The 24,760-nt window shown below is 43.5% G+C and overlaps 1 protein-coding gene across 1 annotated transcript in view; it reads left to right on the top strand.

The window, feature by feature from the left end:
- Positions 1–24,760, top strand: part of LOC144681151 (dynein axonemal heavy chain 8-like) — a 1,659,468-nt gene that overhangs the window by 1,173,737 nt on the left and 460,971 nt on the right. Inside the window, exon 41 of the mRNA XM_078542878.1 lies at positions 6,733–6,957. Coding sequence (XP_078399004.1) covers positions 6,733–6,957 — 225 coding nt within the window. The remainder of the gene's footprint in view (positions 1–6,732; positions 6,958–24,760) is intronic.

Below are 24,760 nucleotides of genomic sequence, written 5' to 3'. Positions count from 1 at the left end.
CACAATGACTGTGCAGTGGTCACTCCTACCAATACTGTCATGGACTGACAGGCAGGTTGGTGAGGATGAGGTCAAGTGTGTTTTACCCTCTTGTTGGTTCCCTCACCACCTGTCGCAGACCCAGTCTAGCAGCTATGTCATTCAGGACTCGGCCAGCTGGTGCTACCGAGCCACTCTTGATGATGGACATTGAAGTCACCAACCCAGAGTGCATTCTGCACCCTTGCCACCCTCAGTGCTTCCTCCAAGTGGTGTTCAACTTGGAGGATCACTGATTCATCAGCTGAGGGAGGGCAGTACGTGGTAATCTGCATGAGGTTTCCTTGCCAATGTTTGACTTGATGCCGTGAGACTTCATGGGGTCCGGAGTCGATGTGGAGGACTCCCAGGGCAATTCCCTCCTGGCTGTATACCACTGTGCCACCACCTCTGTTTGGTCTGATCTGCCGGTGAATCAGGACATACCAAGGGATGGTGATGATGGAGTCTAGGACATTATCTGTAAGGTATGATTCCATGAGGATGACTATGTCAGGCTTTTGCTTGACTAGTCTGTGAGACAGCTCTCCCAATTTTGGCACTAGTCCCCAGATATTAGTAAGGAGAACTTGGCAGGGTGTACAGGGCTGCGATTGTTGTTGTCATTTCCGGTGCTTAGTCTAATTCTGGGTGGTCCATTCGGTTTCATTCCTTTTTTGTGATTTTGTAAGTTTGTTATATCCTTAAGTTAAGACAGAATTGAATGATAGAATTGTTCTGACTAATTCATCATTAACAATGCTGAATGTTTTTTTTCATAGAACACCAGATTGTCAGTTATAGTGCACATTTATGTAAAAGGCAGAACTAGGAAATGCATCATTCATGTATTGCACGCATATGGTATCGAAGTTGCTCACTACGCATATAGGAGGTACATATGATGTGAATAACCAACATGACTTTGCTTCACTGAGTTTAATGCCAGAAAATGGAACAATGCCTTTTTGCTGCTGCCAACAGAGCTTGGCCAACAGTCCCAAAGATTAGTAGCTAGAAAAAGTCCTTGGCTTTTCTGTAACTCAGGCTCCAGCCTTACCCTAGTTCCAATACCTCCTATTTTACCTTCAGCGCCTCCTATTTAAGGACTGGATGGTGAACTCTCCTTTGCAGATTGGCCATCGTTATACGCTCCACTTGATTTTTCTTTCAACTAATCTCACTGAGTGGAATCCACTCCATTAATCTGACTGGATTTTCAATCTGTCAGATTGGTGATTGGTGTTTGGTGTTGATTTCAATCTTCACTGCCTCCAATATTGAAGCTACTTGTTTGCAGGAGTAACACATGCAAGGGGATTTGGCTCATTGATGACAACAATCAGTACTGGACGGTTAAAAAAAAACCGTTCCCAAACAAATGGGACTGCATGACTTGTGACGCAGAGGTGGCCAGTGTGGGGAACATGTTGGATAATTTCTACCGTTATTATGTGAGGCACAAGGGCAAGTTTGGCCACAAGTTCCTGAAGATTGAATTCAAACTGAATGGTAAGAGTTTACCGGAATGCCCAGAGCTCGCAGTGTGGCTGAGAATCTGGAGCCTGGGGAGGTTAAGAAGGGGCGGAGGGAAAGCCAGGCCTAGGATCCATGTCCTCATGCTGCTGGTGCTGAATTGTCTCTGAGTCAATGTGCTGCAGCAGCAACAGCAGTAACCCTCCTGTACAGCTCCCTAACTGTAAAAAAAATATAGACTTTACAATTCCCTGCACACAGATTTCTCATAAAAAAGCATATCAGGGTATTTGAAGCTCAAGGTTCTGGGATCTAAAGCAGCATCAATATCCCCATACACCCTGCTGTGTTTGCCTAGTGAATATTAATTCTTTGGCTGTGATGTCCTGAAGATGTGAAACGCAATATCGTGTTTGTATTCACTGCTGACAGCTTTACATTGAATTTGAAGCACAGAAACAGGTCATTTGGCCCACCTCATCTACAGTGGTGGTTGTATTCCATACAAACCTCCTCCTACTCTTCTTGATCACATTATCAGGGTAACCTTCAGCTTCTTTCTTCCTCGTGTGTTTATCAAGTTCTTTGAATGTATCTATACAAGTATCATAGAATGGTTACAGCACAGAAGGAGGCCATTCAGTACATTGTCTCTGTGTTAGCTCTCTGCAACAACAACTCAGCTAATCCCACTCCTCCACCTTTTCCCTGTGGTCTTGTAAAATCTTTTCTCTTCAGATAATTATCCAGTTCCCTTTAAAAAACTGCAGTTGAATCTGTCTCCGCAACATGCTCAGGCAGTGCATTCCAGATCCAAGCCACTTGTTGCCTATAGATGTTTTTCCTCATACCACCTCTGGTTCTTTTGTTAATCACATTAGGGTTCTCAACCTGCTGCCAATGAGAACAGTTTCTCCCCATTTACTCTATCCGGACACCTCATGATTTTGAATACATCTAACAAACCTCCTCTGAATCTTCTCTTCTCCAAGGAGAACAGCCCCAGCTTTGCAATCTATCCACATAACTGAAGTCTCTCATCCTCAAAACCATTCCCATAAATCTTTTCTGTACCCTTGGGAAAACATTTGCATCCTTCCCATTGAGGCTGAACCAGTGTTTTATTAAGGTTAATTTTGTCCTCTGTGCCCCTATGTATAAAACCCAGGATTCAGTATAATTTATTAACTGCTTTTTCAACCTGTCCTGCCACCTTCAATAATTTACACACATATACACCCAGGTTCCTCTGTTCCTGCATTTCCTTCACAATTATACCTTTCATTTTATGTCACCTCTCCTCATTCTTCTGACCAAAATATATCACTTCACACTTCTCTACATTAAATTCCATCTGCCATGTGTCTTCCCATTCCACCAGCCTGTCTATATCCTCTTAAAGTCTATCACTATCCTCCTCACAGTTCACAATACTTCCAAGTCTTGCATCATCTTCAAATTTTGAAATTGTTTCCTGTACACCAAGGTCTAGGTTATTGTTATAAATCAAGAAAAGCAATCTCTCCTCTTTATACCATCCCCCAGTCAAAGGTAAGTAAAGTTTTCTATAATTCATGTTTTAGTAGGCTTGAATTAAATAATTAAACTGTTGCATAATGAAATTCTAGCTATGCTAAAGACTAATGATTCAAAATACCACTTGGTTTGAAATAAAATGCCGACTGGCACTAACATTTTTCATTGAAAAAGCATAGCTTTGCTGACATCTGGGGACTCAAATGATTAATACATAGGAAAACAACATACGAGTAGATCTATGAATGATACGGACAACACATTTTCTTAGAGCTCCGGCACCTCAAAATTTGGTACTACACCCCTGCACGTGGCACTGGGAGTAATCCTGAGATTACTGCTTCTGAGGTCCTACTTTTTAATTTATTTCCTAACCCCCTAAAGTCTTCTTTTTGGACCCCATCCTTCTTCCTACCTATGTCATTGGATCACAACCTCTGGCTGTTCAGTCTCTCCGAGAAGAATGTCCTGCAGCTCTTCTGCGGCCTCCTTGACCCTGGCACCAGGGAAGCTACATACCACCCTAGAGTCATGTCTGTGGTTGCAGAATCACCTCAGCAAGGGTCTGTTCCCCTCATAATTATATTATCCTTCCACTCTTTTTTCTTCCCTCCTGTGCAACTGAGCCACCCATGCTGTCAGAGACCTGGCTCTTGCTGCACTCCACATTCCACAGGAGGCACATTTCACTCGGCTGAGATGCTCTGCTATTCCTTAAATTTACAAACTATTTATGATAAGTAGAATAACTTAGCAGTTACTTACCAATCAGCTTCTTCCCTTGTACTGAAATAATTACCAAATACTAGAGGCTGAAAAAGGTTGAAAAAAGCACCCCCTTCCCCTCTTCACTGAACTACCTCACTGACCAAACTCCCAGCTACTCACTGTGAAGTCACACTCTGTAAAGTTGCACTAGAAAGGCAATACACCATCCTGCATTCACACCTGTTGTCGCAGAAATGCCTATGTGTTCCTCTAGCTATGAAATATCCTCTTCCAGGCTTCTTTGTGCCTCCCTGTACAGCTGAGCCATTCATGGTCCATAGACTGCACTCCCCCAAATGAGCCATCACTTTCATTAGTATTCAGAATGGAATAACGGTCAGAGAGTGAGTTGCATTCAGGGGAATCCTGCACTACCTGCCTATTTCTTCTTCACTGGTCACCCATTTCCTCTCTCAGAATCACAGACTCACACAGTGCAGAAGAAGCCCTTCGGCCCATCGAGTCTGCACCGACACGTGAGAAATACCTGACCTACCTACCTAATCCCATTTACCAGCACTTGGCCCATAGCCTTGAATGTTATGATGGGCCAAGTGTTCATCCAGGTAGTTTTTAAAGGATGTGAGGCAACCTGCCTCCACCACCCTTCCAGGCAACGCATTCCAGACTGTCAACACCCTCTGGGTAAAAACGTTTTTCCTCACATTCCCCCTTAACCTCCTGCCCTTCACCTTAAACTTATGTCCCCTCGTGACTGATCCTTCAACTAAGGGGAACAGCTGCTCCATATCCACCCTGCCCATGCCCCTCATAATCTTGTACACCTCTATCAGGTCATCCCTCAGTCCCTCAGTCTTCTCTGCTCCAACGAAAACAACCCAAGTCTATCCAACCTCTCTTCATAACTTAAATGTTTCATCCCAGGCAACATCCTGGTGAACCTCCTCTGCACCCCCTCCAGTGCAATCACATCCTTCCTATATTGTGGCGACCAGAACTGCACACAGTTGTCCAGCTGTGGCCTCATCAAGGTTCTATACAACTCCAACATGATCTACCTACTTTTGTAATTTATGCCTCGATTGATAAAGGCAAGTGTCCCATATGCCTTTTTCACCACCCCACTAACATGCCCCTCCACCTTCAGACATCTATGGACACACATGCCAAGGTCCCCTTGTTCCTCAGAGCTTCCTAGTGTCATGCCATTCATTGAATACTTCCTTGTCAAATTACTCCTTCCAAAGTGTATCACCTCACACTTTTCGGGGTTAAATTCCATCTGCCACTTATCTGCCCATTTGACCATCCCGTCTATATCTTCCTGTAGCCCAAGACACTCAACCTCACTATTAACCACCCGGCCAATTTTTGAGTCATCCGCAAACTTACTAATCCTACCCCCCACATAGTCATCTATGTCGTTTATATAAATGACAAATAATAGGGGACCCAGCACAGATCCCTGTGGTACACCACTGGACATGGGCTTCCAGTCACTAAAGCAGCCTTCTGTCTTCACCCTCTGTCTCCTACAACTAAGCCAATTTTGAATCCACCTTATCAAATTACCCTGTATCCCATATGCATTTGCCTTCTTTATAAGTCTCCCATGTAGGACCTTGTCAAAGGCTTTGCCGAAATTCATATAAACTATGTCAACTACACTACCCTCATCTACACACCTGGTCACCTCCTCAAAAAATTCAATCAAATTTGTTAGGCATGATCTCCCTCTGACAAAGCCATGCTGACTATCCCTAATCAAACCTTGCCTTTCCAAGTGGAGATAGATTCTCTCCTTCAGAATTTTCTCCAATAGTTTCCCTGCCACTGACATGAGACTCACTGGTCTGTAGTTCCCTGGCTTATCTGTACAAATCTTCTTAAATATTGGAACCACATTAGCTGTTCTCCAGTCCTCTGGCACCTCCCCCGTGGCCAGAGAGGAATTAAAAATTTGGGTCAGAGCCCCTGCGACTCTACTCTCTCGGGAAAAGAATTCCACAAATTAACAACTCTCTGAGAGAAAAAAACATTCACAGAATCACAAAATTGTTACAATGCAGAGAGAGGCTACTCTTGCTTGCACTTGTTCTCCAAATTGCTCCTTATCTCAGTCTTAAATGGGAGACTCCTAATTATTAAACTGCACCCCCTGGTTCTATATGCCCCGCCTTATCTTAGCTGGGGTCTGTTTACACAAGCTCAATTGGATTGTTAGCTTTGATTGATTGCTATCTTTATGAGGTAATAATGAGTTATTCTTTCTCTGATCTGTTTTTATTCAATGTCAGTATGTTTATTTAGATAGGATTAAGAGGTATTAAGTGAAGTAAAACTTCTGTTATTGAAATTATGAATGGCTGTGTCTGATCGACACTTTTATAAGGTAGTAAGAGCATCAGTCTTTTATAAAGTAGATTTTTGAATGGATGTTTTTTTCATGAGTATTTCAAGACTTGCCATTGTTATTTCATTATTGGTGCTGTACATAGTGCATACTGGGTGATTGGACATGGTGGGTAAAGAAAGGACATGGAGGGCACAGCAGTTGCATGGGGCATACAGGTGGCATAGGTAGTGGGTGAACGTTGAGGGGGTGTGAGTGGAAGGCTTTAGAGGGCCTAATCGACATTAATACTAATGGGACAAAATCCCAGGGAATTGAGGCAGGCCTTTTTACCAACCCACATTGGCAGTGGCCTATTTCTGTGCCACATCTGAACAGCTTAAGGGGTCAGTGGGCCTAATTTGTTCCCACCTTCGCCTCCCCTGACCAAAAATAGTGAGTGGGAGAGCCTTTTATATGGAGACAGGTCTGCTTATTTGGGAAATTTTCCAACTCAAGCCTCCTGCCACATTCATGAAACTCTGGATCAATGTTTCAGGTGTGATTTTTCATCAGCACCAGGTTCTTTAACTGATTCACTTTTGTTCACATTTAGTCTATGTCTCATTTTTTGTCTATAGGTTGGAATTCTTGCAATCCAGATACAGTGGACACGGGATTCAGAGGGTGCAATTAAACTTGCAAAAGACAGTAAAAAGATTATGCAAACAACTAATCAAAAATTCCTAGAGCTTCTGAACTCCCTTATCAGCCAAACAACACATGACCTGACTACGTTTCAAAGAATCCAGTTTGAAACTCTTGTTACCATTCATGTTCACCAGAGGGACATATTTGACGACTTGGTATGGTGAAAGAATTTAAATTTGTATTTTATTTCTAGTTTGTTGTTACACTTTGCTGCTGTCACTTTATATCAACTATTAAATCAGTGTCTATCTTAAATCAGAATTTAAGCTTTTAAGGTGATGTATAACACTTAAACTTGTATTTTTATACCTTCATGTTTATCATACCCTCTGTTACTTGAAAATGGCTAATATTGACATGCTGTCGCTCAAAGTAATTTAAGTAACAAAAAATTATTATTGTCATCATCATTTTCATGAATTAGAAACAAAGGCCGGGATTTTCTGGCCCTGGTGTGGTGGGTCCTGCTGCAGTGGATGCGGCAAGTCAGCCAAAAGTCCATTGACTTCAGCGGGACCAGAAGATCCTGTCAGCGGGCGGGGCTAGAGAATCCCTCCCATTGAAACTGAAGCAGCGTATTTTGCCTCATGAGCCTGCTCTACCATAATACATGATCACAGATGATGGCAAGCCTCCATAGCGTCCAAGAGGCGCTTGAGGGCTGCAGCCTTCTTGCCTTTCGGGGCCATGTCTTCTTTGCTGCAGTCATGGGCTAGAAGCACTGAGTGTGCCTGTACTTCATATGTGGTGCCTGGCGTGAAGTGGCGAGGCGACAGTGTGGCAGGCGAATTGGAGGCTGCTTGCTATCGAAACAGCATGTTTCCCGGAATGCATAATTAATGTGGCGGGTTTGGGATGATACGGCGTGAAAAGCCGCCATCGCGGCTGGTGGGTAAAATGTCATTTTACCTGCCCACTACAGTACTTAGTGCAAATCTGGGATGATTCTGCCCAAAGCATTTGCAATCATTTTCAGCCAGAAATGTTGAGTGGATGATCCATCTCAGGCACTTCCTGAAGTCCTCACCAATCACTAATGCTGTATCAGTCTTCAACCAATTTGATTCATCTCATATGATATCAAGAAACAGTTGGAAACAGCAAAAACAATGGGTTCTGACAATCTAGCTATAGTGATGAAAATTTGTGCTCCATAACTAGCTGCACCACTGGTCAACTGTTTCAGTACAGCTACAACGCTGACACTTACTCAAATGTGGAAAATTGCCCAGGTATGTCCTGTCCATAACAAACAGAAAAAATCAAATCTATCCAATTACTGCCTCATCAGTCTGATCTCAATCATCAGCAGAGTGATGGAAGGTGTCGTTGACAATGCTATCAAGTGGCACTTACTCAGCAACAACCCGCTCAACAACACACTTTGACAGATTTGAGTCAATTCAGGAGTGCCAGCATAGATTTGTTAAAAGGCAGATTGTGCTTGACTAATCTCATTGAATATTTTTGTGAAGTAACAGAGAAGGTTGATAAAGTAACAGAGAAGGCAATGGACGCTGTTGAGATGGATTTTAAGAAAGCCTTTGACAAGATATCAAATAAAAGTCTGCTTAATCAAATTGAAGCTCGTGGAATGGGAGGGTCAGTATCCAATTGGATTAAGGACAGAAAACAGCTCGTCATGCTAAAGATTTTCTTTTCACACTAGAGGTTAGACAGTGGTGTTTCCTAAGGTTCAGTGCTAGATCACTGTTTTTTTTGATACATATAAAATTATGTAGATATTGGAATACAGAGTAAAATTTCAAAACTATCTAATTATACCAAACTTGGAAGCGTGACTGACAGTGAGGTTGATAGCAATTGACTGCAACTGGACTTAGATAAGTTAGCAGAATGCGCAGGTTAGTGGCAAGATGGAATTTCATACAAAAAATTATGAGGTGATGCCAGTTGGCAGAAGGGATAGGGAGAGGCACTATAAATTAAATAGCACAGTTCTAAAGACTGGAGGGACAGAGGGACCTGGGTTTCATGTACCTAAGTCATTGAGAGTGGCAGCATATTTTCAGAGAACTATTCATAAAGCATACAAGATCTTGGATTTCATAAATAAAGTTATTGAGTACAAAAGCAATGCTGATCATTTGTAAAGCTCTGGTTAGGCCAAAAATAGAGTATTTTGTCCAGTTCTGGTTATCACATTTTATGTGAGGATCCTTGAGAGAGTACAGAGGAAATTTACCTGACTGGCTCCAACAATGAGGGATTTTATTTCCGAAGTTAGGTTGGAGACGATGGGGTTGTTCTGCTTCAAGCAAAGGAGGTTGAGGCAAGATGTGATGCAAGTAACATTCACACCATACAAGGGCAAGGCAATGGAGAGGATCTAGCCACCTATTTTGATGATCAATGGCACTCTCGTCACTGAATCCCTCACCATCAACATCCTGGGTGTAGTGTTCAATTGTTCTGTGTTTGTGTTGGACCCTGGTCGCCAGTTTGTTGGATCCTGTTCGCACGCTTGTTGTAAGTGGTGGCCAATTTGGTACTAATGATAGAGTTGAATGGCAGATGCTTCATAGGTAGAAACTCTTAGGACAGAATTTTTTGTCCCACTGGCGGGCGTGCGCCCGACCTGAACAGGAGTGAAATACTGTGCAATAACGTCGCCGAGTGTCTCGACGTCATCGCACACTATCGCAACAATTAAGAGGCTTATTAAGGCCTTTAAGTAATAATTAAGCTGAATTTTTTGCGGCCCGCTCAACTGTTCTGTTGGCGGGCAGGCAAATAGGTCAGGCGGCCTTTGCATTTTTAATGAAGCCTCATCCACAAGTGGGAAGAGGTTTCCAACAATAATTAGAAAAACAATTTAAAAATTTTAACATCCTTATTTACATGTCCCTCTTCATGTGACTGATTCGTATGTGGGCACATGTTTATATGATGTGTAAAAAGTTTATTTTTCATTTTAAAATCTTTCAGCTCCCTGAGGCAGCTCTGTGCCTTCAGGGAGTTTTCAGTATGCGCTCGCCCGCGCATGCGCAAACTTCCACGCTCGCTCTCCTCCCGCTCCCACCCTGGCAGCGCTGAGGCTCTTAGCGTGCCTTTCACGCTAGCTGACCATTAATTGGCCAGCCAGTGTGAAATCGCGGCTGAAGCCCGATCGCAGGCAGTAGTCGGTCTCGTGGCCATTCCCGGGCCCGCCCACCTGACGAGGGAAAAATCCTGCCCTTAGTTTATTTACCACGTACTCAGCAGCATCTAAGCATGTGCTTACATTTCAAACTTTATTTCTACGCTGCTCCCACTACTAACTACTGACTACAGACTAGTAACTACAGAGATAGCCCATACTACTCTGCTATTGGATACTAAGATTATGTGATCTTCCTTAATAACATTCTTCTTAAAGGTATATTACAAATCAGATTACCAAATCCCTCCCCCCTTTACTCAGGAATACATTTTATATTTACAATTACAAATTTCTCAAAATATTTACACTGCTAAGTAATTTACAAATTCAGTCTTTCTGGGTGTTTCCTTATGTGTGTAGAGCATCTCAGCTCTACTGCTTCAGATGCCTTGTCAGGAACCTTCTTTTCCAGAGTTTCCTGAACATCAGGTGCTTCTGTGGGCCCCTGCAGATCTGTATCCTCCACTCGTGAAGGAACAACAGATGTGTCTGTACTATATTGAGTTCTCTCAACAGGAAACGCTGACCCGGTCGTGAACACTGGTGGAATCATTTCTTGGTGTATAGTTTCTCTCTTCCTTAGATGATCCACATGTCTCCATATGATCCGGCCATCCACCTCCTCATGGTAAGATAGAGGTCCAGTCAATGCACTTATTTCACCTGGTAACCACTTTGGTCCTTCTCCAAAGTTCTTCACGTATACTGTTTTTCCCACAGTAAATTTCCTCTCAGGACTATGCCAATCGTGTCTAGTTTTCTGACTTTCCTGATTCCTTTACACCTTCCTTTCTAAATTTGGCATTATTAAGCTCAATCTCGTCCTGAGAAGGTGTTTCAACAATAATTCTTCAGGTGTGGCACCTGTTGTTGTGTGAGGGGTGGTCCTATAATGGAAAAGAAAGCATGCTAGCTTGGTTGTTAAGGAATCTCCAGTCAACTTCTTCATGCCTACCTTGAATGTTTGAACCGCCTTTTCGGCTAGTGCATTTGAGGAAGGGTGGTAAGGTGAAGTTTTTACATGAGTGATATTATTGAGGCTGATAAACCACTGAAACTCAGCACTTGTAAATGCTATGCTGTTAGCAGAAATTACCAATTCTGGTAGTCAGTTAACTCAAAACTTTGACATAACTTCTCAATTGGAGCAGAGGATGTTGGTGATTTCACCTCATATATGCCCGTCCATTTTGAGTGTGCATCAACAATGAGTAGAAACATTGGCCGGGATTTTCCGGCCCCGTCGCAGGCGGGACCCACTGCGGGTGAAGCGGCGCCCCAGCCAGAAGTCCATTGACTTGTGGCGGGACTGGAAGATCGCAGTGGCAGCCGGGTGCAGAAAATCCCGCCAATTGTCAATGTGTAATCATACCCATGGTCTTCCTGGCCACTCCCAAGGGTGTAACAGAACTGTTGAAGATAAATTTTGCAGTTGCTGACATTGCACACAATTCTTCACTAAACTCTCTATTTCACCATCTATCCCAGGCCACCATAAGTAGCTGCGAACTATGGTCTTCATTCAGGATATTTCTGGATGTGCGCTGTATTGTTCAATTAGCAGTGGCTCTCTTCCTTTTGGAGGTACTATCACTCATGCTACCCACAATAAGATGCCATCCTGCCTGGTTATTCCATGCCTTCTGTTGAAGTGCGGTTTCATTTCGTCAGATACAGGCTCTTGTGACCAACCATGAAGTACTTGTTCTCATGCTTGTGATAGGACTGGGTTCTACTTGTCTAGTCTCTGATCTGTCAAGCGCATACTGGTGAGGAATCTAAGAAATTTAGCAATATAGCAAGCTCTTGTGGAACTGGGACTTCCTCATCCTTTACTTGTAAAGGCAAATAACTAAGTCGTTTGCAATTTGACTTCCAGGCCTATGTATGAAAATATACTCATGTGCTGCCAGGATTAAAGCCCATCGTTGTATTCTTGCCGAGGCTATGGGTGGTATAGCCCTGTCTTCACTTAACAATCCTAGCAATGGCTTGTGGTCTCAAATGATAGTAAAGTGGTGGCTGTGTACATACAGGTGAAATTTCTTAACACCAAGGATGACGTGCCTTCTTTTTCTATCTGTGAGTAACCCTTTTCCGCTTTGGTGAGTGTTCTTGATACATATCCTATAGGCCATTCCATGCCATCGCCCATCCAATGGAAGAGCACTGCTTCCACTCCATAAGGTAATGCATCACAAGTCAATACCAATTCTTTCCTCTGGTCATAGTGTACTAATAGGTTGGATGAGTGCAACAATTGTTTGACCTTATTGAAACCTTTTTTCTGGGGCACCTCCCAAGGCCAACGTTGGTTCTTTTTTGAGTATATAACGTAGGGGTGCCCATTCTGTAGACAAATTGGGTAAGAACCGCCCATAATAATTGATCATCTCCTGGAATTATTTGAGTTCTGAGGTGTTCTTTGGTGCAGGCCCCTCTCTTATCAACAATTAGAGTTAGATAATGCCTCCTGGGAATTTGTCACAATTAATACAAAAGGTTGTACCAATACGCTCGATTGCCTTTCAGCATCTCCTCAGCTTGCGCCATCTTCCAGAGAACAATGGAAAGTTTACTGCAGGGACTGCCCCAGGTTGTAGTCTATTTAGATGATGTTTTGGATCCACAAGTGTATTTAAGACCGAGATATATAGGTTCTTGATTGGTAAGGGTATCAAAGGTTACAGGGAGAAGGCAGGAGAATGGGGTTGAGAAACTTATCAGTCATGATTGAATGGCGGAGCAGACTCAATGGGCCAAATGGCCTAATTTCTGCTCCTATGTCTTATGGTTTTATGGTCTTATGGTCTTATGGCTCTCATTTTCTCCTCAACCGGGTGGAAGCCCTGTGAATCTACCCGGTGACCCAAATAGATTACCTCCCTCGCTTGGAACATGTACGTTCCCTTTTTTAAATGCACTCCAGCCTGCAAGAAACATTTTAAGACTTCTTCTAAGTTTGCCACGTGCTCTTTTTCAGCGAAGCCTGTAACCAAAACATCATCTAAATAGACTACAACCTGGGGCAGTCCCTGCAGTAAACTTTCCATTGTTCTCTGGAAGATGGCGCAAGCTGAGGAGATGCTGAAAGGCAATCGAGCGTATTGGTACAACCTTTTGTATTAATTGTGATTACGGGAGAAGAGAAGAGGTGGGTGATCCTCTTAAATACATGTGAGAATAAAACTTATGGCTTGATTCAAAGTTTGATGGCATCCAGACTCGAGAAATTTTGATGAATTAGTGGACCTGGTGAAGGGCCATTATCAACCAAAGCCCTCAGTAACAATGCAAAGGTTCAAGTTTAATTCAGGAATTAGAGCCCAAGGGAAGTTGCAAACTATGTGGCAAGTTTGAAACAATTAACGGAGCATTGTGAGTTTGGTGTATCTCTAAACGATACGCTTAGCGATCGTTTAGTGTGCTATGTGAATGAGGACACGATTCAGAAGTGATTGTTATCCAAAACAAATTTGGATTTCAAGAAGATACTAGGGAGAGCACTGGCAATGGAAAGTGCAGTAAGAGATTTAAATGCCATACAGGGCACGCAAAATGGTGCTATTCTCCACATCGGGCGGGAAGCTCCAGTCAAAAGGATGCGAAAATGCAAGACTCTACTGAGAGGTGGAAAACAGCCCCCGCTAGCAGGAAAATGAGAAAATATGATTTAGCAGCGAAAACAAGGAGTAATTTCAATGAAGGTGGAAACAGTCTTTTAACGATTGGCAGTTTAAAAAAATAGAATGTTTTTACTGTCACAAAAATGGACACATAATGAGACATTGTAAGGAAAGAGTCAAACAAACTTTTAAACAAAAGAACAAAACCAGTGAGATCTGCAATGTAGAAGAGCCTGAAGCACCAGATTCAGATATTTATTAGTTATATAATTTGAAGGTTGGAAGAACAGAACCAATATATGTAACAGTGAAAGTGAATGGTAGACCTGTTCGAATGGAAATGGGCACAAGAGCTTCCACCACAGTAATTGGGCAACATACCTTCAAACATCTAAATAATGGGGAACAACAATTAAATTTAGATGAAACAACTGCCTATTTAAAAACATACATGGGTGAAGACATCCAAGTCAAAGGCATAATTAGAGCAACTGTTCATTATGGCAGCCAATCAGTAAAGCTACCCTTGATGGTAGTAGCTGGCAAGGGGCCAAGCCTCTTCGGGCGAAAATGACTAAAGGATATTAAGTTGGAATGGGCTGAAATTTTCCAATTAAGAGCAAGTGGGTTACCAGGGCTACTACGAAAGTACACCGCAGCCTTCAAGGGCGAACTTGGGAAGATCCAGGGGCTGCAGGCAAAATTCATGTGGATCCAGAGGCAACCCCCCGATTCATGAAGACAAGACCAGTACCTTATGCACTGAGACAGCCAAACTGGACAGCCTAGAAAAACTGGGCATTAGACAACCTATGCAGTTCTCAGAATGTGCAGTGCCCATGGTCCCCGTCCTTAAACCTGACTAAAGTGTTCGAACTTGTGGAGACTACAAATTGACAGTTAATGAAGTAGCTAAGCTAGATAGACACCCCATACCAAAAATGTATGTCAAGCTGGCAGGGGGAACCATGAGTCATCGACCTAGGTACCAGAAAAGACAACAGCAATCTGAGCCCTTTCGACCCTGCAAAATTCTCCTTACTAAATCTGGGGGCTAGTGCCAAAATTAGGAGAGCTGCCTCACAGACTAGTCAAGCAACAGCCTGACATAGTCATCCTCACTGATTCATATCTTGCAGATAATGTCCCAGACACCACCATCACCATCCCTGGTTATGTCCTGAGGTGGCGGACCCAGCAGAGGTGGCGGCACAGTGGTACACAGTCGGGAGAGAGTTGCCCTGGGAGTCATCAACGTCGAGTCCGGAACCCATGAAGTCTCATGACATCAGATCAAACATTGGCAAGGAAACCGCCTGCTCATTACCACGTACCGCCCTCCCTCAGTTGATGAATCAGTGCTCCACCATGTTGAACACCACTTGGAGGAAGCACTGAGGGTGCAGAATGTACTCTGGGTGGGAGACCTGAATGCCCGTCACTAAGATTGACTCGGTAGAACCACTATTGATTGAACTGGCTGAGTCCTAAAGGACATAGCTGCTAGACTAGGTCTGTGGCAGGTGGTGAGGGAACCAACAAGAGGGAAAAACATACTTGACATCATCCTCACCAACCTACCTGCTGCAGATGCATCTGTCCATGACAGTATTGGTAGGAGTGACCACCTACCAGCCATTGTGGAGATGAAGTCCTGGCTTCACATTGAGGACACCATCCATCATGTTGTGTGGCATGATCATCAAGCTAGATGGGATAGATTTTGAACAGATCTAGTAACTCAAGATGGGCATCCATGAGGTGCTGTGGGCCATCAGCAGCAGCAGAATTGTACTTGAACACAATCTGTAACCTCATGGTCTGGCATACCCCCCACTCTACAATTACCATCAAGCCAGGGGATCAATCCTGGTTCAATGAAGAGTGCAGGAGGACATGCCAGGAACAACACCAGGCATACCTAAAAATGAGGTGTCAACCTGATGAAGCTACTTGAATTCCAAACAGCATAAGCAGCAAGTGATAGAGCTAAACGGTTCAGATCTAAGCTCTGCAGTAATGCCACATCCAGTCATGAATGGTGGTGGACAATTAAACATCTCACTGGAGGAAGAGGTTTCACAAATATCCCCATCCTCAAAGATGGGGAAGCCCAGCACATCAGTGCAAAAGATAAGACTGAAGTATTTGCTACAGTCTTCAGCCAGGAGTGCCAAGTGGATGATCCATCTCGGCCTCCTCCAGAGGTCCCCAGCATCACAGATGCCAGTTTTCAGCTAATTCGTTTCACTCCACATGATATCAAGAAATGGCTGAAGGCACTGGATTCTGCAAAGGCTATGGGCCCTGACGATATTCCGCCAATGGTACTGAAGACTTGTGCTCCAGAACTTGCCATGTCCCTAGCCAAGCTGTTTCAGTACAGCTACAATGCTGGCATCTACCCAGCTATTGAAAATTAACCAGGTATGTCCTGCACACAAAAAGAAGGACAAATTCAACCTGGTCAATTAGTGCCCCATCTGTCTATTCTCGATCATCAGTGAAGTAATGAAGGGGTCATCAACAGTGCTATCAAGAGGCACTTGCTTAGCAATAACCAGCTCACTGATGTCCAGTTTGGGTTCCATCAGGACCACTCAGCTACTGACATCATTACAGCCTTGGTTCAAACATGGACAAAACAGCTGAACTCCCGAGGTGAGGTGAGAGTGACTGTCCTTGACATCATGGCATCATTTGACTGACTGTGGCATCAAGGTGCCCGAGCAAACTGGAGCTAATGGGAATCGGGGGAAAGCTCTCCACTGGTTGTAGTCATACCTGGCACAAAGGAAGATGGTTATGGTTGTTGGAGGTCAGTCATCTCAGTTCCAGGACATCACTGCAGGAGTTCCTCAGGGTAGTGTCCTCGGCCCAACCATCTTCAGCTGCTTCATCAATGACCTTCCTTCCATCATAAGGTCAGAAGTGGGGATGTTCGGTGATGATTGCACAATGTTCAGCACCATTAATGACTCCTCAGATACTAAAGCAGTTCATATCCAAATGTAGCAAGACCTGGACAATATCCAGGCTTGGGCTGGCAAGTGGCAAGTAATATTTGCGCCACACAAGTGTTAGGCAATGACCATCTCCAAGAAGGGAGAATCCAACCATCGCCCCTTGATGTTCAATGACATAACCATCACTGAATCCCCCACTATCAACATCCTGGGGGATACCATTGACCAGAAACTGAACTGGACTAGCCATATAAATACTGTGGCTACAAGAGCAGGTCAGAGGCTAGGAAATTTGCAATGAGTAACTCACCTCCTGATTCCCCAAAGCCTGTGCACCATTTATAAGTCACAAGCCAAGAGTGTGATGGAATACTCCCCACTTGCCTGGATGAGTGTAGCTCCCATAACACCCAAGAAGCTTGACGCCACCCAGGACAAAGCAGCCCGCTTGATTGGCACCACATCCACAAACATTCACTCCCTCCACCACCGACACTCAGTAGCAGCAGTGTGTATCACCTACAAGATGCACCGCAGGAATTCACCAAGGCTCATTTGACAGCACCTTCCAAACCCATGACCACTACCATCTAGAAGGACAAGGGGAGCAGATAGTTGGGAACACCACCACCTGGAACTTTCCCTCCAAGTCACTCACCATCCTGACTTGGAAATGTATCACCGTTCTTTCACTGTCGCTGGGTTAAAATCCTGAAGCTCCCTTCCGAACAGCACTGTGGGTGTACCTACACCACATGGACTGCAGCGGTTCAAGGAGGCAGCTCACCACCACCTTCTCAAGTGTAACTAGGGATCGGCAATAAATGTTGGCCCAGCCAGCGAAGCCCACATCCCATGAATGAATTTTTAAAAATGCTATGAGGGAATAACTTTGTCGATTTGAACGGAACTTCTGCTTACAATTACTGTGCCAGGTACAGTGTCGATTTTGTTTCCCTAAATTCCTTCTGTTTAATTTGTTTAATCCTCATCACCAGTTTGGTGGATCCTCGTCGCCAGTTTGTTGGATCCTGTTCACATGCTTGTTTAAGTGGTGGCCGATTTATTACTAATGATAGAGTTCAGTAGCAGACACTTCAGAGGTAGAAACTCTTAGTTTATTTACAAAGGTACTCAGCAGCAACTAAACATGTACTTACACTTCAAACCCTATCTCTACACTACTCCAACTACTAATTGCTGACTACAGACTATTAACTACAGAGGTTGACCTTGCTACTCTGCTGTTGGATACTAAGATCATAAAGGTATATTACACTTCAGATTACCACAGTTTGATTATGTGAGGCTGTTTGCTATTGATGCCCAGTGTACTTGATTAAGTTAAGCCTGGATCTGGACTCAGAGAAAAGTAAACAAAGCTGGAGAAAGAGCTGGAAGCTGATAAAAGCCTGAAAAAGCAGACATTTTAAAACACTGGATAAAACCTGTTACACACATAGAAACTAGTGTCATCTCTGCAAAGATCTGAGATGTAAAATATATAACACTGGGAGGCACCATTGACCGGAAAGTTAATATGTGGCTAGAAAAACTGGTCAGAGGCTGAGAATTCTGCAGTGAGCAACTCACCTCTTGACTCAAAGCCTGGCCACCATCTACAAGTCACATGTCAGAAATGTGATGGAAAGTTCTCTACTTCCCTGAATAATTGCAACTCCAACAACACTCAAGAAGCTTCACACTATCTAAGACAATACAACCCATTTGATTGGGCAACCTATCCAACATCTTTAAACATTCAGTCCCTCCAGTAGCATTGCACAATAGCAGTAGTGTATACCATCTACAAAAAGTACAGCAACAACTGGCCAAAGCAGCATCTTCCAAACCCACAACTCTGCCACCTAGAAAATCAAGGGCAATAGGTGCATGGGAACACCATCTTCAGAAAGTTCCCCATCAAGCCTTGCCATTTTGACTCAGAAATATACCAAAGTGCCTTCCTTGTACTTCCCAACAGCACTATGGGAGTACCTGAGCTACATGGACTGTAGCATTTCAAGAATATGATCACCACCACCTTCTCAAGGGAAATTAGCAATTGCTGATAAATGCTGGCAGTGACACACACTTCCCAGAAATTATGAAATTGTATCATTCTGGTAAATTTGTGCTATATTCACTCTAAGGCCACTGTATTGTTCCTAAATTGTACTGTTCAGAACAGAACACAGTCATCTAACTGTGAACCAGGGCTTTGTATAGCTTTGGCATATCTCCTACCTCCTTGTATCCTAGCTCTCTAGACATAAAACTAGAAATCCATTAGTCTTTATGATTATTTTCTGTACCATGCATGAAATTCTAATGATCACAGTTTTATTTATTTACTTAATCTATTAATATATTTGTAATTTTATGCTTCCATCTACACTGCTTCCAATGATACCTATATTTGTGTCAGTGGCAATCGTGGATGCATGGCTCTCCAACTCTTCTTCTAAATTGTGAATAAATACAGTGAATAGTGGAGGCTTCAATACAGATCATCTGGAACACCACTCGCCATATCCTGCCAAGTGAAGTGCCTGTCCATTATCCCTACTCTCTGTTTCTTGTCTCTTAGTCAATTTTCTAACCATGTAAATAATATTTCAATTTCATAAGAATATCGGATGGGTGACATGGTGATTTGTACTGCTGCCTCACAGCTCTAGGGTCTCAGGTTCGATCTTGAGTGTCTGTCTATGTGGAGTTTGCATGTTCTCTCTATGTCTGTGTAGGTTTTTGCAGGACGTTCTGGTTTCCTCCCATGGTCCCACAGTCCAAAGACGTCTGGCTAGGTGGATTGGCTATGGTAAATTGTCCCCCTGTGTGAGTGTGTGCCCTGTGATGGACTGGTGTCCTGTCCTGGGTGTACCCTGCCTAGTGCCCATTGCCTGTTGGGATAGGCTCTGACTCCCTGTGACCCTGAATTGAATGAAGCGGTTCTGGGAAAGTGAGTGAGGAATATAGGAACAGCATTTGGCCTTGTGAAACACACTTGAAATTCAAGTTAACTAACAATCTCTTGTGAGGGGCTTTAATGAATGCTTCTGAAAAGCCACACAAATAACTTCCATTGACATTCTCCTGTCAAGTGCATTAGTCATATCTTCAGCAAATTCAATCAGGCATGTCTTAATCTTTACAAATCTATGCTGGCTGTCTGATCACTTGAACATTTTCAATGTGTTGAGTTATTTCTGTCCTGAGTTATAGCTCCAATAACTTCATGGGCAACATTTTCCCTGCGTCGGGGGGGCTGTACGGGAGTAGGCACGGGCAGGTGGCCTTCTGATCTGTGCTCCCAGTCGGGGGGTGGGGGGTGGGGGGGGTTGGGGGGGGGTGGTGGGAGGGGAGGGGAGGGGGGGGCGCCGCCATTTTACATGGGCGGGCTAATTAAGACCCACCCAGCGTGACATCCGCCGGGAAGCACTGTGTGCTCCCTGTGTGGGAGGAGGGTGTTCCCCAAGCCTGACTGTGCCTTTACAAGCATGCGCACAAAAGAGCGCACAGACTTCCTTGAGGCAAAGTGCTGCCTCAGGGAGATCGGCTCCGATTGAAAACTTTAAATAAAGGTGGTAAAAAAATTTCCCTGCCATGTCCCCTCATGTGACACTGTCACATGAGTTGGGACATGTCTATAACTTTTATTGAAACATTTCGTAAAAATTTAAATACCCTAATGACACCTCATCCCATCCGTGGATGAGGTTTCATGTTTTTTCCGAAGCCCACCTGGGCTCTAGGCCTGCCCGCCAACCTTCAGGTTGGACGGGCAGGTCCTTTAATCATCTTAATTAATTCTTTAATGGCCTTAATAGGCAGTTGACATTTCAGTTGCATGCCTGCTGAACTGAGAATCTAAATGACAGGTGGTGACATCGGGACTCACGCCCAATGTATCCCACGTCATTTTATGCGTCAGCAAGTGGGCCCCACCCCCGCTCGCCGACCGGAAGATGCTGCCCCATGTCAACAGTCTTAGGCTAACTGACCTATAATTCCCGGGTTTCCCTCTGTCACTTTTCTTAAATAGCAGAGTGACATCTGCAATTTTACAATCTAAATGAATGGCTCCTGAATCAGGAGAGCTTTTGAAGATTATCGTTAGAGCATCTGCATTGTTCTCATCTACTCCCTTTAAATTCCTGGGATGAAAACCATCTTGTCTTGGGAAATGGTCACCCTTTAGTCCTATTATTTTCTTCACTAATGTTATTTTGCATTTTGCTCATGTTAATATGGGTGAGTTCCCATCCTGATTCAATATTAGTTTCCTTAGGATGTCCTGCACCCTCTACTATAATTATTGATGCAAAGTAATTATTCATCATGTTTACCCATTTCCTTATTTACTTTTGCAGTATTCTCGCTATCCATTTTCAAGTGACCAAAATTGCTCCTGGCCACCTGCTTTTTCCTAATATAATTGTAAAATCCTGCTTATTTTTATTTCTATAGCAAATTTCTGTTCATACTCCCTTTTTGTAGCTCTTAATATCTGGTTAGTCGCTGTTTATCTTTGCACCTCTCCCAATTACCAGGTTTGTTTTGCATTTTTTGTAAGCTCCTGTCATGTATTTGGAATAATATAAGCACCAATCACTCATAAGGGACTGTGCAAACATGTTGTGGGTTCATTTATTTAGACTAGGCACATGAGAACATATATACCATAGATAGAATGCTTGAAGATATCGGCATCAGAGCTGTATGTACTGTTTTCTGCTCACAGGCCAAAGTGAAGCTGAGACTGGATCACATGACACATTTCCCTTCTAGTGATGTCATGCTGATATCTCTTAAAGGCATATTACAACATCCCCCTTTCTTTTTAAAGATACTTTCCCCCCCTTCCAAAGAATTAGAACCATTTACAATACATGTTCATGTTTAGTTACCATTATAAGTGTATAGAACTGATGTATCTATAAGCCTCTAAAGCATAAACATAATCTGCTGATACGCCCAGATCTTGTAATGGTAATCTTGTCCAGAGATGTCTAATTATTCACAATGGTCTGTGGGATTGACATTCTTGGATATTGTTCGTGGTTGCATTTTGGATCTTGTCCTCAATGCAATAGGAGCTGGAATGGATCAGATTTCTCCTCGGTTAAATCTCACCATTGCGCCTTTGTGTGTAATGACTTCATAGGATCTTGGTTCCGAACATATCCTTGTCACCTCAGCTGGTTGCCAAGCATGTTCTGTGGGATCCTGGATGCAAACTTGTCCCAACTGTAAACTTGGTGACTCTGTACCTACATTTTTATCGCGTGCATTGGTTATCATGTCTTGCAACTTTAAAAGTTGCTCTCTAGTTTCTGAGAGAGTAGAATGGATAAGAGCAGGTAGATTGGTATGCACTGGTTTGCCAAACATGAACTCTGTCAGTGATGGAATAGTTGCACTTATATGTGTCACACTCAGATGTAACATTGCAATGTGTAGATCTTGCTCTGTCTGTCTACCTTTGAGAATTAGGGATTTCACCACACGAATCATTCTTCAGCTAGGCCATTAGATCTAGATTAATGAGGAGAAGAACTAGTATGGTTGATATTCAAGTTCTCACATATATCCTGAAATGGCTTACCAATACATTTCGGATGAAATAGCACTTAGAGTGTGTGCGACAGTTGTGCTTGATGTAATGTGCAATTATTGAATGGTGGGGCTCTTGGTAAAGTAGTTGACTATGACAATGAAGTCAGTGCCATGGACATGGAAGAGGATTTTGGGCCAAGGATGGGTAGAAACTTCATGTGGAATCATTGGTCCTTTGTGCTGACTTAGCATATGACCTTGACATGCCTCTCACCTCTTGGTGACAACCTCAATGTAATTGTTCATAGACTGTCACTCTTGTGAGTCTTCTCATCAAATCTATGCCCTTTTGCGAGTGATTAAGTTGTTGAACAATATCAGGTGGCAAAGATTCCAGTACGATGACCTGCCTGCCCAACTCATTCTGGTAAGGCCAAAATGATCCCACAATTTCTGTAGTGTATAATCTTTTGCAGTTTCTTCTTGTAGCTGCTGACATTTGCATTGAGCAAAATGTATCAGATCGATTTGGAGAACATCTTCAGGTTCTATGTCAATGAAGGCAGCTTGTAGATCCTAGGATATATCTGCTGTTTTCGCTGGGTGAGGCAATCTGCCAAGTGTATCCGACCTGACCATCAAGTTACCTGGCTTGTACCTGATCTAACAGTCATAACCTTGAGGCACAAAGGAATAATACAAGGCTGGATTGCATCTATTTTAAAGCAAGGAGCTTTACAAGTAAGGCAAATGAATTGAGGGTGTTAATTAACACATGGGAATATGACATTATTGCTATCACAGAGACATGGTTGAGAGAAGGGCAGGACTGGCAGCTCAATATTCCAGGGTATAGAATCTTCAGGCATGACAGGGGGGATGTAAAAGAGGAGTTGGCATTGCACTATTGATCAAGGAGTCAATTACTGCAGTAAGGAGGGATGGTATCTTAGAAGGTTCCTCAATTGAGGCCATATGGGTAGAACTTAAAAACAAAAAAAGGGCAATCACTTTGCTGGGAGTGTACTATAGGCCTCCAAACAGTCAGGGGGAGATAAAGGAGCAGATATGTAGGCAAACCTCAGAGTGTAAAAATAATAGGGTGGTAATAATAGGGGATTTCAACTTCCCCAATATTAACTGGGATAGTCTGTGATACATTTGAACAAATTAGCATTGAAAGGGTAGAGGTATTAATAGTTTTAGCAGGCTTAAAAGTGGATAAATCCCCAGGCCCAAATGAGATGTATCCCAGGCTGCTATGTGAGGTAAGGGAAGAGATTGCAGAGGCTCTGACACTAATTTTCAAATCCTCTCTGGCCACAGGAGAGGTGCCAGTGGACTGGAGGACAGCAAATGTGGTACCATTATTCAAGAAGAGTAGTAGGGATAAACCAAGTAATTACAGGCCAGCGAGTCTAACATTAGTGATAGGGAAACAATTGGGAAAAAAATCTGAGGGACAGGATAAATCTCCACTTGGAGAGGCAGGGATTAATCAGGGATAGTCAGCATGGCTTTGTCAGGTGGAGATCCTATCTGACAAATGTGATTGAATTTTTTGAGGAGGTGGCTAGTTGTGTAGATGAGGGTAGTGCAGTTGCTGTAGTCTACATGGACTTCAGTAAGGCTTTTGACAAGATCCCTCATGAGAGAATGGTCAAGAAGGTAAGAGCCCTTGGGTTCCAGGGCAATTTAGCAAATTGGATCCAAAATTGGCTTAGTGGCAGGAGGCAGAGGGTCTTGGTCGAAGGTTGCTTTTGTGATTAGAAGCCTGTGATGAGTGGTGTACCACAGGGATCACTGCTGGGACCCTTGCTGTTTGTAGTGTACATTACTGATTTAGACGTGAATATAGGAGGTGTGATCAGTAAGTTCGCAGATGACGCAAAAATTGGTGGTATCGTAAATAGTGAGGAAGAAAGCCTTAGATTACAGAGCGATATAGAGGGGCTGGTAAGATGGGCATAGCAATGGCAAATGGAATTTAATCCTGAGAAGTGTGAGGTGGTGCATTTTGGGAGGACTAACATGGCAAGGGAATACACAATGAATGGTAGGACCCTAGGAAGTACAGAGGATCAGAGGGACCTTGGTGTACATGTCCAGAGATCCCTGAAGGCAGCAACACAAGTAGAAAAGGTGGCTAAGAAGTCATATGGGATACTTGCCTTTATTAGCCGAGGCATAGAATGTAAGAGCAGGGAGGTTAAGAATGAAGCTGAAAGACACCATTACACATTATTCAGTGAAAGTGCATATATTTCTAGATTCCAAAGTGATAAAATGTGTTCACTCATGCAGCCAACTGTGATCAGAATTTCTTCACTTTTGAATGCCTTAGACTTATAGTTGCTGCCCTGGCATCCACAGCAAGGGTGGCGACAGCCTATGCAATGGTTAGCTCTGTTGCCTCTGATACCATAGGTGGGGGTCCTCTGGAGAGCTGAAGCCTTGGGGGCCCCAGCATGCTCTAGCTGTCCTCCTGTGGTCCAGCTGTTCCCTCTGCAATAACAGAAGATGATGTTGAGAGGGTCAAAGGCAAAAGGGACCTGGAGGGAGAGGACAGCCTCTGAGATTTCTGAGTGGATGACCTAGGGGTGTCCAGCTGCAGCCCCCACACTGCCTGACTCCTTGAGGGGAA

This window comes from Cetorhinus maximus, chromosome 5 (assembly GCF_964194155.1).
Source record: "Cetorhinus maximus chromosome 5, sCetMax3.hap1.1, whole genome shotgun sequence".
Lineage (NCBI taxonomy): Eukaryota > Metazoa > Chordata > Chondrichthyes > Lamniformes > Cetorhinidae > Cetorhinus > Cetorhinus maximus.
This window is presented reverse-complemented; position numbering and strand designations above follow the sequence as displayed.